Source organism: Perissodus microlepis, chromosome 9 (assembly GCF_051167445.1).
Source record: "Perissodus microlepis isolate ML-2025 ecotype Zambia chromosome 9, ASM5116744v1, whole genome shotgun sequence".
Classification (NCBI taxonomy): Eukaryota; Metazoa; Chordata; class Actinopteri; order Cichliformes; family Cichlidae; genus Perissodus; species Perissodus microlepis.
Genome location: NC_140469.1, coordinates 23,612,339 through 23,625,994, shown reverse-complemented (window position 1 = coordinate 23,625,994; position 13,656 = coordinate 23,612,339). Strand labels below are relative to the sequence as shown.

The window sequence follows — 13,656 nt, the reverse complement described above, 5'->3', positions numbered from 1 at the left end:
AGAAAGTATATGACGGAATCATGTCAACATGGAGCAGAACCTCAAAGATTTATTCCCAAAATCTTTGGGGAATCCACAAAGACAGAGACCGACTGAGAGCAGAGGGAGGCTCTACCCAGTATTAGTATAGCAACAAAGTGCTTGTTAGTGTATTTTTCTAACCACGAGTTGCTAATAGTCATATATGCCACATTTTCCTGTTCGCTCTTACTAAGAACTCCCTTTGAAATGATGCCATGTCTCTTTGTGTGTGTGTCAGAAGTGGAGAGGGAACGACAGCAGACACAGCATCTAAGAATAAGCACAGCAAGAGCACACCAGAAAGGAAGGCTGCGAGCTGGAGACAGTATCATTGATTCCCATGCTTTTGATAGTGTGCTATCAAAATGCTTTTGATAGTTAGCTATCAAAAGCATAGCATAGCTTTTGGACCGTGAAATCAAGCTGTGACAAATAGGTCCCTATGTAAATTATAAATATACAAACACACTTCTGTGGTTATCAGTCTGTGATCAGCCAGCAGATCAGACAGAGAGCTCAAAAGAGGATGGAGCCCTTCCCCCTTCAGGCTGTAACATACTGATCTCTTGTCAGACAGCTTATGGATTTTCTGTTTCAATCCTGACATGAGAACTGAGTGATTCCTTTTAATTACACGTATATGTTAGAAAAATCAGGACAAATCCGAATGCCTTCACCCGTCACGCAGCTTTTAACTTTGTTTCCCTACGTGTTGTTGTGTAACGCTTTGATTGATGGTGCAGGTGTGACCGTGGCTCGAGCCTGTTACACACATCCACACATACAAACACCACCCACCGCTTCTTGTTTGAGGTGTTTGTCTCCCAGCCCGTTAAAGGGCGCTGTGGGTGATAAAAGCTCAGGCGCACTTAAGTGGCCGCGCCTGAAAAGGAGCGCACCTCTCCGGAGCGCACGGTGGAGGGGCGGGTCTAACGGGACAGAGCATCTCTTCTCCTCATTGATTCGCAAAGTGTCTCTCTCAGACTAGAAAGTAGATTACTTACAGAAATTACCCCTTGCCTCGTTAAACGTGCTTCATGCGCGCAGACTGTGGAGACATCCGTATGCCTTCGCCTCTCCAGATGAGTGAAAAACACCGAGACCGGATGGTTCCCTCCCGAGGTACAAACTTCCGACTGGTGCAAACTTCGCGGCTCATCCCGGTATGATCATTTCCAACTTGAGCCTGAGCTGCGCGCACTGTCCCGAGGGAGTAGCCCGCAGCACGGAGGCGACGGACGCGTACGAGGAGGTATCCGGTTCCCTGCCCCCTCCGTCCCTGAGCCCGACTGGGCACCTTGTGGTGGCGGTGTGCCTGGGCTTCATCGGCACTTTCGGGTTTCTCAGTAACTTCCTGGTGCTCACGCTGTTCTGCCGGTACCGGGCTCTGCGCACGCCCATGAATCTCATGCTGGTGAGCATCTCGGCGAGCGACCTGCTGGTTAGTGTGCTGGGGACTCCGTTCAGCTTCGCAGCCAGCACCCAGGGGCGGTGGTTGATCGGACGTGCTGGGTGCGTTTGGTATGGGTTCGTTAACTCATGTTTGGGTAAGAATATTTATTATTATCATTATTAATAATTTATTATTTTTTATAATTATTTTTAATTAATACGTTTCATTGGAGAATGAATGGCCAAAACAACAGAAGTATTCCTTTTAATTTCTTTTAATGTCTAATCTTCGCTTTCCTTTAATTTCCCCCCCAACAAAAATCGAAATACTTATTGCATCGTATTCTGTTGCCTGTCAGACCGGGTCTGTGTATAATTTCATACAATTTTCGTCTTTTCCCAACAAATTTAGCCTGTGTGAAAATCACATGTCATCATCATTTTTATCCAAAGCTGTTTCACAGGCAAAATTAAATGGCAGCTTGCAATGCATTCCTCGACTGCAGCAATGGGCAACAGAAATTCGGCATGATTAACAGCTTAATTTTCCAGGAATTTTCATAAAACGATTAATATTAATTAAAGGAAATTCGAGTTTTGTAATGAAGGCATCATCTGTTGATGGTGTGCTTCCAAACTTCCCTTACAGGGACATAAATAATGCGATCTAGTGAAGAGGACTCTGTAGCTAGATTATTTTTTTTTTTTTGCAGGGAGAAGATGATTGGCGTTGAAAAGATGAACGCTAAAATAAACATAGAACATGGAAAAAGCATTTCTGATCGCATTACGTAATAAATCTGCTCTTGTAAGGCTCTTATCTGGATCCTCAGAGGTCTTGTCTCAGATTTGTGCGCACAGGACTGTTGACAGAGCTGGGATCAAACCAGTGACCTTTCGGTTTCGGGGCAATCACTGTAATTACTGTCTGGGATTGATTGATGTCAGTCCCATGTTCACAAACCAAAGAATCATGATTTTTCTACCCACTGGAGCGATGAAAACCAGGGAAGAACACCAGGATGATTGGGAGGTGATCCTGCTGTGCCAGACTTTTTTCTCTCCCCTGAATGCAGATGTTCTTTTTTTGCACTAAAGGGACTTTCAAGTTTTAAGTGAACAATCAGCCTGCCCATAGACCTGAATACAGACCTGTCTTCACCTGTAAAGAGAGAGAACAAAAATGTCACTATTAAACCAGTTGTTTTCTCTAAGGAGTCTTGACAGCAAAGTTTGAGTGCTATTAAATGTGATGTTTCATTTGAGAAGTCTGAATTTGCAAGAATGTGCTGTTCCCCTTAATTTACGTGATTTGTCTGTGGAGTTTGGAGTGAAGTTTGGGAAGATTTTGGCAGTTTTCTCTTTACACCTTGACTTGAACATAGATGTAGTAAGCTGTTGCCGTTTCATCTGTGGAGTCTGAACTTGCTGTAAAGTTAAGTACGCTGCTGTTGCTCTTTATTTAGCTGTTTTCATGGTGGAGCCTGGACTTTCAGGGAGGTGCACTGAGATGTTGTTGCTCTTAAATCTCTTTTCACTTAGAAGTTTGGAATTCAAGCAGTGTAAGGTGCAGCAGGATGTTGCTGTCGCCTCTATTGTTTTACCTTCTGAGTCTGCACTTGGAGGAAGGTGCAGTACAATATTGCACTTGACTCAGCCATTTTATGAGTAGTCTAGTGTGATATAAGGTGCTCTACGGTGGTATTGTTTTCTCTTTGGAGTCAGGACGGTTTGGTGAAGTCAGTTGTCAAATCTCTTAAATTAAATTACTTTTTTATGGAGTCTGTCACTCTTAAATCTGGCGTTTTCTCTTTGGAGTCCTGACCTGCAGCATAGTTTCTCCCCCCTCAAACCACTTTCAATCTGGCCTGTGTTTTCTCATCTTTTCCCCACTGACCCAGCTCAACTTCACAGTTACTGGCCTGGTCAGCAGCTGCTCAATAAAGCCCTGCATGCTACAAGCATCGTCTTCTATAATCTATAACCTATAACCTATACCCATATAGGTATAGGTAACCTATATAGGTTATAGATATATAACCAGTTTTCTGCTTATATATCTATAACCAGAAAACTGAACACTTAAGTTTGGACTATAATTTTTTCCACTGGTGCACGTTCAGGAACAACTGTGGAATAAACAAGCAATAACCAAGAGGATCAAAACTGTATGTGATGGGATCAAAGGGTTGTCTGAAAAATTACACACACAAAAAAAACCCTTGAGTGAGATGCTTCAGAGATGTTTCAGTTTTCAACTGGTGCTTTTATTGGCTTTGCGAGGCTGCTGGAGTGGAGAGATGGGCACTCTGACATCAAAGAATTGAGTCGAGAGTGATTGATGACTTTTTGGTTTGAATTGATCAGACAAGTGGAAAAACAAGGAAATGTGCAGCCCAGTATGGACAAACGGTAACCTCACATCATACTGAGTGAGGCTTGTGGTATTTATTTATAAAATGCTGTGGGATTTGTTTCTTTCATCTTGAAGAGGAGTCAGAGCTCAAGCTAGACTGTTTTCTAGTGGAATAAAAGGGAACTCGAGGAGGAGCTTCAACTTGAATTGTGTTGTCTCTTTAGAATAAATAGTTAGATATAACCCAACAAACATCACTGTCTGCATTTCACAGAAAAGTAATATTTTCAGATGATTGGAAAGACCTTATTTCTGGCAAAACTGAAGTACTTGTGTTCGACCCTGACAATTTCTCTAAGGAGGTCAGCCATTACACCGGCTCCCACTCCAGCAATATCATATCATCTGCTAAGAGCCTTGGTATCATGTTTCATCAGTATTTGCATTTTGAATCTCATATCTAATCCAGTCTTGTTGCCTTCATTTAAGAAACATCATAAAAAACAATCCTCAATGCTCAACTAGCCTGTGTCAAACAGGCCCAAACTCAGCAGCTAGGCTCCTAACAAGCCTGGGAAATTCAGAATTTTAAAGTTTCATTAATAACATGTAAAGACCTACACGGCAGGCATATATACCAGGCCTGCTAAGATTTTATTCCAACATTTGGCCTCTCCAATCATCTGATCATCTGTTTCATGCTTTTATTTTAAGAGGTGACCACACTTTTGAAGTTGAAGCTCCTACACTTTGGAACAGGCTGGCTTAATTTAGTTTTAAACATCTGCTGAAAACTCATTTTGACTCATTTTCTTAATTGTTCTACTCTTTACTTTTAGCTCTTGTTCTTGTATGCGTGAAAGTGTTATTAGAGTGAATTGTTAAATGTTGTCATTTCTATGCTTGCCAACTCTGATAAAAGAAATTCCACTGTCCTTCCCCCCAGATTCTCGAGGTTCTGGATGGGGGGGCTGTAATGTTTTATTGCAGATACATCCTATCTGGAAGATCTGCTTCTTTTGATGTAAGCTTCCTGCGTTTATGACCCTTTGGTCAGCAGGAGGTCTGACACACACACACACACACACACACACACACACACACACACACACACACACACACACACACACACATTCTTACAGAAGTTCACACATATACATACAATGCTTTGTCTTAGAACCAAGGGGGCGTGGCTTTGTTCTGACGTGTTTTGTGTGAACTGTCTCTCAATAAAAGGTAGCAGGAGGAGGTCAGATCTGGGGGTCATTCTCGTGGTGGACACAGACGAGGCCTCCCTTGCGCAAATAATCGATCGATCGACTGTCTTGTTTTCTTCATGATGAATAAGTCTCTAGAATTAGCAGGGCTTGTGGAAACACAGACTCAACAAGTGTGTATGCAGGAATGAATGTAGGATTGTATGTTTGACTGTGTGGACATGTATACTTATCTTTAATGTGTGGTTTTATCCCAAATATAAAGTAATAATGTTAAAAAAATCTATATACATAAATTTGTTATTATTATCTAAAAAAAAGATTAGTGGATGTTTTAACATGACATTTGATTTGGTTATGATTTGATAGTAATCACATTTACAAAGCACCTACTTGGGTACACAGACTCATAGCTCCATATGCACTGTGAATTTATTTATACCTGCAACTGATAGATCAGAGCTTATTGTCTGCATGCTGTGATGTCATGGTGTTGCAGTAGTGGGTTCCAACTTTCTGTTTTTTGAGGAGTTTTGCAAAGATCAGAGCATTCCTATTGGCTCAAATTGTGGTCATAAATATTTTGTACTTGTAAATCGGTTTTGTATGTGTAAAAAGAATTTGTGTATGTGAAAAAAGAATTTGTGTGTGTGTAAAAAAGATTTGTATGTGGACTTAGCCAAAAAAATACGTGTGAAACTCTGCAAGTTACAAGTACGAATTATGACCCTATTTTTCCTCCTTTCATCTGATTGGTCAATGTCATGTCAATCACAAATTTAACTATCCAATCAGAGAACAGATGGGTTTGGCTGTCGGAGGGGCGCGTTTTTGAACTGCAGGTCCTTGAAGGGTAATACAGTTTGAAGCTGGAGGATCTCTATATAAATATCCGATAGCAGCTAGGTCCCATAACTTTCAGCAGCTGTTGAAAGGTTAAAGTTGTGGTATATCAGTGGTTAGAAATACCATTATTACTTTAGGATTAGTTTAACACAAAGTCAGACCCGGGACCATAGCTGTGAGTCACAGTGCGCAGCATAAAGGTCCTTTCACATCGGATGCATGATGTGCTGCTAATGCTAACTAAAAGCAAAGGCGCTGGTTGCTGAGCTTTGTGGGTTTTTGCAGCAGGTCTACCTGTACTAGATGCACTTGCTCCTTGTCGCTTCTATCTCGGACTTTATGTCCTCTACAAGAGTTTTTTTTATTTTATTTTGCTAGTTCTTCAAATGTTCAATAAAAACATGTATGCTAATTCATAACGAAGAAAGCTTTGTAACTATCCCCACTAGTGAAGACTGTCATTTCCAAAACACTCCTTTGTGGTGATGAAGGAAAACGCTGGGCTGGCATGTAAAAGGGCATTTATTCCCTTCAAGGACCTGAAGCTCCATAAAGCACCCCTTCAATAGCCAAACCCATCTGTTCCCTGATTGGATAGTTAAATTTGTGATTGACATGATATTGGTCAATCAGATCAAGGGAAGAAAAGTAGGGTCAAAATTCGTACTTGTAACTTGCAGAGTTTTTTTTGTAACACGCATTTTTTGGCTAAGTCCACACACAAATCTTTTTTACACATACACAAATTCTTTTTACACATACACAAATTCTTTTTTACAAGTACAAAATATTTATGACCACAATTTGAGCCCATACATTCCCTTCAATCTTTTCAATGAGTTTCTGCTGGTGAAAATCTATTTGTATTCAGTGGATTAAAGATTTGCAACAGCTTAATAAATTTCAGCAATTTGTTTGCACGTAAGAAGCTTCATACTGTTGAAATGCAGTGGCACAAAGTGATGGCAGAGTTCTGTTGTGCACTCAATTGCTACAAATCTTACCAGCCTGCATTAGAAGCAGCTCCAACTAAAAAAACTAAATAACTGAATTGAAGAAATAAATAAGAACTACCTTTATTTATCCGAGTGTTACTAGAAATATGTATTAAACTGGATACAGCATAATTTGTAGGTCTAGAAATAAGCTACTCAGTTTGTCAAGACTGATGTGAAAACAGAGCTGAGACCTAATTTCATCCCCTGTCTGGGTGAGCTGAGGTGAAATTCTGTCTGTTTTTTAATTCGCTAATGAGACATTGTCTGCTCTGATGCACGCACAGCAGAGCTACAGCGGTGATGGTTAGCAGGCTTGTCATCAAGCCTCATCAGGTCACTTTTGCTGGAATAAGGTCTTTTTTTTTTTTTTTTTTTTTTATTTAGGACAGTGCATGTTAATGAACATAAATGTAAAAAATAAATAAATTACATGAATGTAAACATGCCAGATTTTAGCCAAAGGCTAATTTCCATCTGTTGTCCTTAAACATAAAAAAAATAGACCTAATAATTCATAAAAATTCATCATTCATTCATAATAAAAACTCCATCACCGAACTTACACATACACACCATTCTGTTCCCAAATAAAACATTAAAAGTATACAACTCATACATGATCACACACTTGATTTGTCCATAACCATTCTCATGAAGTCACTGACAACCATTTTCTCTTTTTCTCTGTCTTTTGTTGTTGTTTAGTTTCTCTGTGAACAAGCCAACACTGATTAATGGGCAAGCTAGTGGAAATGTATAATTGGGTAACAGACATGGGAAAGACTTTCTATGACTTTAATTGTAAGTTTATTGGATGTTTGTGCTCTTGCGAACCTGCTTTAATGCACAAACGTGTGCATGTTATTCAAGAAATTATACTCAGATCAGATTAACTGTGTTGGGGGAATGAATCATTTTCTGAAAGAAATGTGGAAGTAGTGCTAATGTCACTTATATTCCACCGGTCTGTGTCAATTTTGGCACTGAACATTTTTTCTGTTGCAGATTAAACATATTTGACAGATGAAGTGAATAACATTGATCACTTTGTTATAACAACTCCCGTGTTTCTAGAATTCATATGGATGTGACTTTGCCACTTATCACTCATTGAGAGAGCCTCAGTGTTATACAGTCTTTAGGACAGATACAGATATTTGGTGATTTCAAAATCAGATATTTAGATATATGTTCAATTTTTTGTCTTTGACACAAAACATACACAAATTTGAGGGAAAGCTATTTGTGTAAGCAACAGAGAGTGCCCTCTGGTGGACAAATGATGCAACATTAATAGTCATAATGTGGTTGAAGGGTGTTTCTCTAATTTACTTTTTCAATTTTCTCTTATTGGCGTTTATAAATGCTGATGCCAAATAGCTAATATCAGCTAAATCAATCTGCAGATGAATCAGTTGGGCTGTAGACAACTGTGGCTGCCCCCAACTGTTCAGTGGGACTAACTACAACAACACAAAAACTGCTCAGGACCACCTGGAGGTGCTCAAGGCAACGGCACACCAAAGATTTCACGAATGCACTGGAATAAGCCCAACCCACAAAAGCTGAACTTACAGGAGTCATACATGGTAGAAATTAGCAATTAATATTGTAGTTGTCAGCTTGAGTCATACTTAGTGGACCTATTACAATCATTTCCAGCTACATCCACTCTTAATATCATCACAGAGCCAAGAATAGAAAAAAAACAGTCTGAAACTGAGTTTGAAGCCTGAGTTTTTGGATTACTCTCACATATAGAAATGTCTCCACTTCAGAGGTAAAACATTTAGTGGTCTAATGGATTTGTTATATCTGTGGAAACTTTTCTCTTCTTTTCTTTTCCCTATTCTTTTAATCTAATAGTGCTTATATTACAATTTTACAATACGTCCCCTGTTTAAAGTTTACAGATGACATGACATTTGCTCTCAGAAATGTGGTGTCAGAAATCAGACTCATAGAATCTCCTAACCTGATCAGAGAAACCAGGTTAGGTATTTACATAATACTGAAGGAATTGCATATAGTAAACATAGTGCTGCATGTTGTGCTGAGGTGGCAGTGATGGGTAATGCAGAGAAATGAAGAAAAGAAAATATGTCAGCTGAAGTGTACGAGGAAGATGGATGGAAAGAGACAGCAGGAGTGAGATGAAGAAGGAGAAAGAGAGAGAGAGACAAAGGAAAAGAATGAGAAGAAAAAAGACAATGAAAGATGATTAGCTCCTGTGCTGACTCAGGCTTGGAATGTGGGGTCATTCATTTTACCATAAATCTATTCCACACCAATACAGAGCTGGATGGGAAAGAATCGGACCTCAGGTGAAAATCCCATTAAAATGCATGTTGTAGAATCAAAGTGGGCCAAGTTTGAATCAAAGCCAACTTTTAGGGGCTGATATTCTAACCAGGCTCCGAGTGCAGACTGTGCAGTCAATATAGGAAATGAATGGAAGATTTGTTGCCTTTACAAGTTGCCCAGTTGCTGAGGTGGCAGACCATTCATATGAAGAGAATCCACTATATCATTATGTGTTGTTTACCAGAGATTATGCAATTCATTTTTTTCCACAGTACTCATTTGGTTTTCTTGTCCTTTTTCATGAGCTTTTATATTGCTTCCTAAACCAACAGTAAGATCAATGCTGTACTTTTACTGTGCAAATAGATTGAATAATTATATAAAATATGAACGAAATCACACTACAGAGAGTATTTAGAAGTGTTTTAGGGGTGGGGGGGGGGGAGAGTAACCAACAAGATGAGTGTGGCGCAAGTATTAGATTTAACAGGTGACCCTTTTGGATGGATAGATGTCAGTGGTTCTTTCTTGTCCCCCTTGTTTCTTTGGCAAATGACACGTGGACAGTGTCGCCAGCAGAAAGCCTCTTCTCTCTTAGAAGAGGTTGAAAGCACAGCTTAGGTTTTCAAAGTTGCATCCAAACAAAGATTTCTGGAAGTATCTCCTTTGGAAAGACAAGACCAAAGTGGAGATGCTTGTCCATCATGCACAGCATCACTTTTGGAGTAAGCCAAACTCAGCATGTCAGCACAAATATCACATACCAACTGTCAAAGTGCATGGTGGTGGAGGGATGTTGGGGTCGCTTTGCAGCCATAGAACCTGGGCAATTTGCAGTCACTGAGTTGACCATTAAGTCCTCTGTATGCCAAAGTGTTCTAGAGGCCACCTGCCTGACAGCTAAAGCCTGGCCCATGCATCAGAACAATGATCCTGAGCACAGCAACAAATCTACAACAGAATGACTTAAAAAGAAAAGGTGTTGTAATGAAACAGTCAAAGTCTACTCCTCAATCATAGTGAAATGCTGTGGTGGGACCTTAAGAGAAATGTGAAAAAAGTCATACAGAAAGAAAATATGGGCTAGAGTTCACATAACTGTACATTTAAGAATATTACAAGCTTCATTTATTAATTTCATTTAATTACATTTTTTAATCAGATGTTGGACACTGGAGTCAATTGTAAATTACCTAAGAACTCAAAGAGATCAGAATAGGCCTGGCTCAGGAGTCAACCTTATGCCTAATGAAATGCTGGGTTTTTGTTGTTGTTTTTAAATTTCTGAATGTTGAGTTTACCGAACTGCAGAATTTCACTCTTAAATGTTTTGCTATCAGCCTTGTTTGTACTTTGTCCTTTGGGGGCTGTTGTATTAAAGGATGTAAGCCTTTTCTCCCTGCGACTGTGAACTGGATAAGCAGTTAAGAAAACTGATGGATGGAAGTCTTTTTCATTAAGAAAAAAAAAACACAGAGGGAGGTAAAGAAAAAAATAGTGTTATTTTTCCTTGTCCAATTTTATTGTTATTCAAAAATAATCTTTATCTGTATGGCTCCTTTAGTGCAGGTTAATGTTGACACTAATGGTTAAACGTAATCAGCAATACAATATTATTATCACACAAACAGCTTCTTCCCCTGAGCCATTCAGAGTGCCAACAAACACTATCCCCCCTCCCCTCCCTACTCACCTCACCAATCTGAGCACCCCTCATCACTCAGGCCACACACATACGGACTCTATACTCAGACCAGTTTCTTTGCACTGCTTCCAACACTTTGTTCGCCAATTTGTGTCTTTTCTATGGTGTGCCTTTCTCTTATTTTGTGTGTAGGAGTCTCAGCCATTGCCTTGAGAAGGAAAAGTGGAAGAGCTTCTAGGTCAGGTATGTAGGAATTTTCCAACTGGGATGAAACCCCAGGGCAGATGCAGAACATGCCATGGAGGGTTTGTCTCTAGGCTAGATTGGAAATGGTGGGGACAGAGTGGGAAAAGTCTTCTGAGACTTCTTCTGGTGGAAAATGGATGAGTGGATGAGGGGAAGTGTTCTCTCTAAACAGAGACGGACTGCTGCTGTGATGATACGGCTGTCACTATGACTTTAACCATGACTAAGATTTATTAGTTATGATTCTTGCTCTGATTATTTTTTAATGAGTCTGACTCTGTATGTATGCAGAGATGGTTTTCCTGGATGATTGTTGTATTGAAGCTACTGTATGTCAGCAGCATAATGAAGCACACAGGTTCAGACAGTAACAGCTGGATGTGTCCGTGGATGCCACCACATCAGCTGCTGGGTAAAGCAGCTGCAACTGTGTTCACAATCAGTAGCTGCATACTGTTGGAGGCGATCCGTTTAAAATGAGGAGTGAGCACAAAATCCACAAAGTGTAACATTAACCATTCTTTGCAATGTATCAGCAGATTGCTTCCCTGAACTTGGTACACAGTGAACTAAACTCACACAAGCTGTTTAGATCATTTTTATAAAACACTACTGCTGCACTCTGAAAAATTACAATTCAGGCATGCATTTTTAGGGTAAAAAAATTAAACAAATGCAAATCCAACCTGGCCAAAGAACTGACTTTGGAGACCCCTAGTGGCGACTTTAAATATATGGCAATTAAAATATTTGTTTTCATTTTTTTTTACAGTGTCTTGGCTTTTATCAAGAACTTTAAACTGATATTTTTTTGTTTTTGTCTTAGTACAGAGTGTAATGAAGTTTCTGTCTGACCTGGAAAACTACACATCTGAAGTGTCCATGCTTTATCTAGCCAGTAATGAAAAGTGAGAGCTCTTACTCCCTCTTCAGCCACCTGAAAACACACGCACGCACGCACGCACGCACACATCTTTCACAAGACATGCCAGCACCAAATCATTTCCATTATTTTCAAGACACTCACCCTTTGCTATTCCTCTCAACACATCATGCGCCCAGCCCCGGTGTGCTGTCCACGCCAACATGGCATGGTTTCAGCCAATCAGAAGGCTTCATTATGCATTAAGGCACTCTGATTGCCTGTAATCAAAGTCTCTTTCCCGAGCAGACTCAGCATAATGGAGGTAAAGTGCCTCTGGACCAGTACTTTCGCCTGTATGTGTTGATTAGCTCTGATTTAAGACTTAACTCACTTCAGCAACAATTTTCTTTCATCAATCTGCAATTAACACAGAGGAAAGACAGCACATGGCTGTGCAGTCTGCAAATCAGTGTTTCTGTAAGTGGTGTTTTTCATTTTTTGGTGTGAACAGGTTGTGATGATATTTTAAACTACTAGAGGATACAACGACTCAGGGTTTGTATCAGTCCACGGCACAACTTTTGCTGTTGAATAAACTCCATTTTCAGTTAACTGAAAGTTTCCCAAATGAATTAGAGCTACTCGGTTGACAATGATTAAAACTGTCAATAAATAATCTATCAGTTGTTTAGGCTAATTTGCTTTCTTTTCTTAACCAAAGAATATATTGACTATGATTTTATTTTATTGCGTTGTTCAGAAAAAAGAAGCATTTAAAGATCTTTTGAGGTTTCGTTAAATTGTGATGCAAGGGATTTGTTCTCTCAAAGATATTTACATTGATGGACATTTTCCATCTTTTCAGCAATTGAGGGTGAAATTTAATCTTCCTAATTCGCATTTTTTCAGATTTTTACAGTTAAGACATTTCATCAAAGCATCTATTCCACAATACAATTTGATTCCTCGAAACTCAGTGCTTGACAGCTTCATGTTAGTTGAGCCCTATACTAGAGGTGCTGTGTCTCGCTTTTACAGGGCCTTACTAGATATATACAGTCCTTCATCTGATACTTTTAGGGAGCAGTGGCAGGAAGAACTGGGGGTGGATGTTACTGATGATCTTTGGCAAGAGTGCATTAAGAATATATATTGTAGTTCTATAAATGCTAGACATTGTCTGATCCAATTTAAGGTTGTGTATAGGTTGCATTTTTCTCCCACTAAAGTGGAAAAAATATATAAGAACGTTTCAGCCCTCTGTGTTAAGTGTTCAAGTGGTCGAGGAACTTTATCTCACCTTTTCTTTCAATGACAAAAACTACAGCTTTTTTGGAATCATTTGTTTGATTTTCTGACCAAAGCCATTGGCAGGGAGGTCCCATGTACCCCCTTTGCAGCATTGTTCGGGGTGTCTGAACCGGGATGGGCAAGGGACAAGACAGAGACGCAGGTTGTGTCAATAACCACACTTGTGGCTAGAAAGCTGATACTTCTCTGCTGGAAGTCTGATAAACCTCCTACCTTCGAAATGTGGTTGAGAGAATTTGGAAATGTACTCCATCTGGAGAAAATCAGGTTTACCTTGTCTAACCGAGAGAGTGTGTTTTATAAGATTTGGCAACCAGTCATTAGCCTGATGGATAAACTTCAGTGAAATATACTCTGTCTTAACATTTATGTATGCTGTATTACCACCTTGTTGACTTGCCGTCCACCTTCTATTGTGTTCTTTTGAAGGTGATTGTTGTATACTGCTCAATTAT

General features: G+C 39.7%; 1 protein-coding gene across 1 annotated transcript in view; it reads left to right on the top strand.

Annotated features, from left to right (window-relative positions):
- Window positions 1-860: 860 nt before the first annotated feature.
- Window positions 861-13,656, top strand: part of tmtopsb (teleost multiple tissue opsin b) — a 43,251-nt gene continuing 30,455 nt past the window's right edge. Inside the window, exon 1 of the mRNA XM_084939738.1 lies at window positions 861-1,568. Coding sequence (XP_084795864.1) covers window positions 1,187-1,568 — 382 coding nt within the window. The 5' untranslated portion in view covers window positions 861-1,186. The remainder of the gene's footprint in view (window positions 1,569-13,656) is intronic.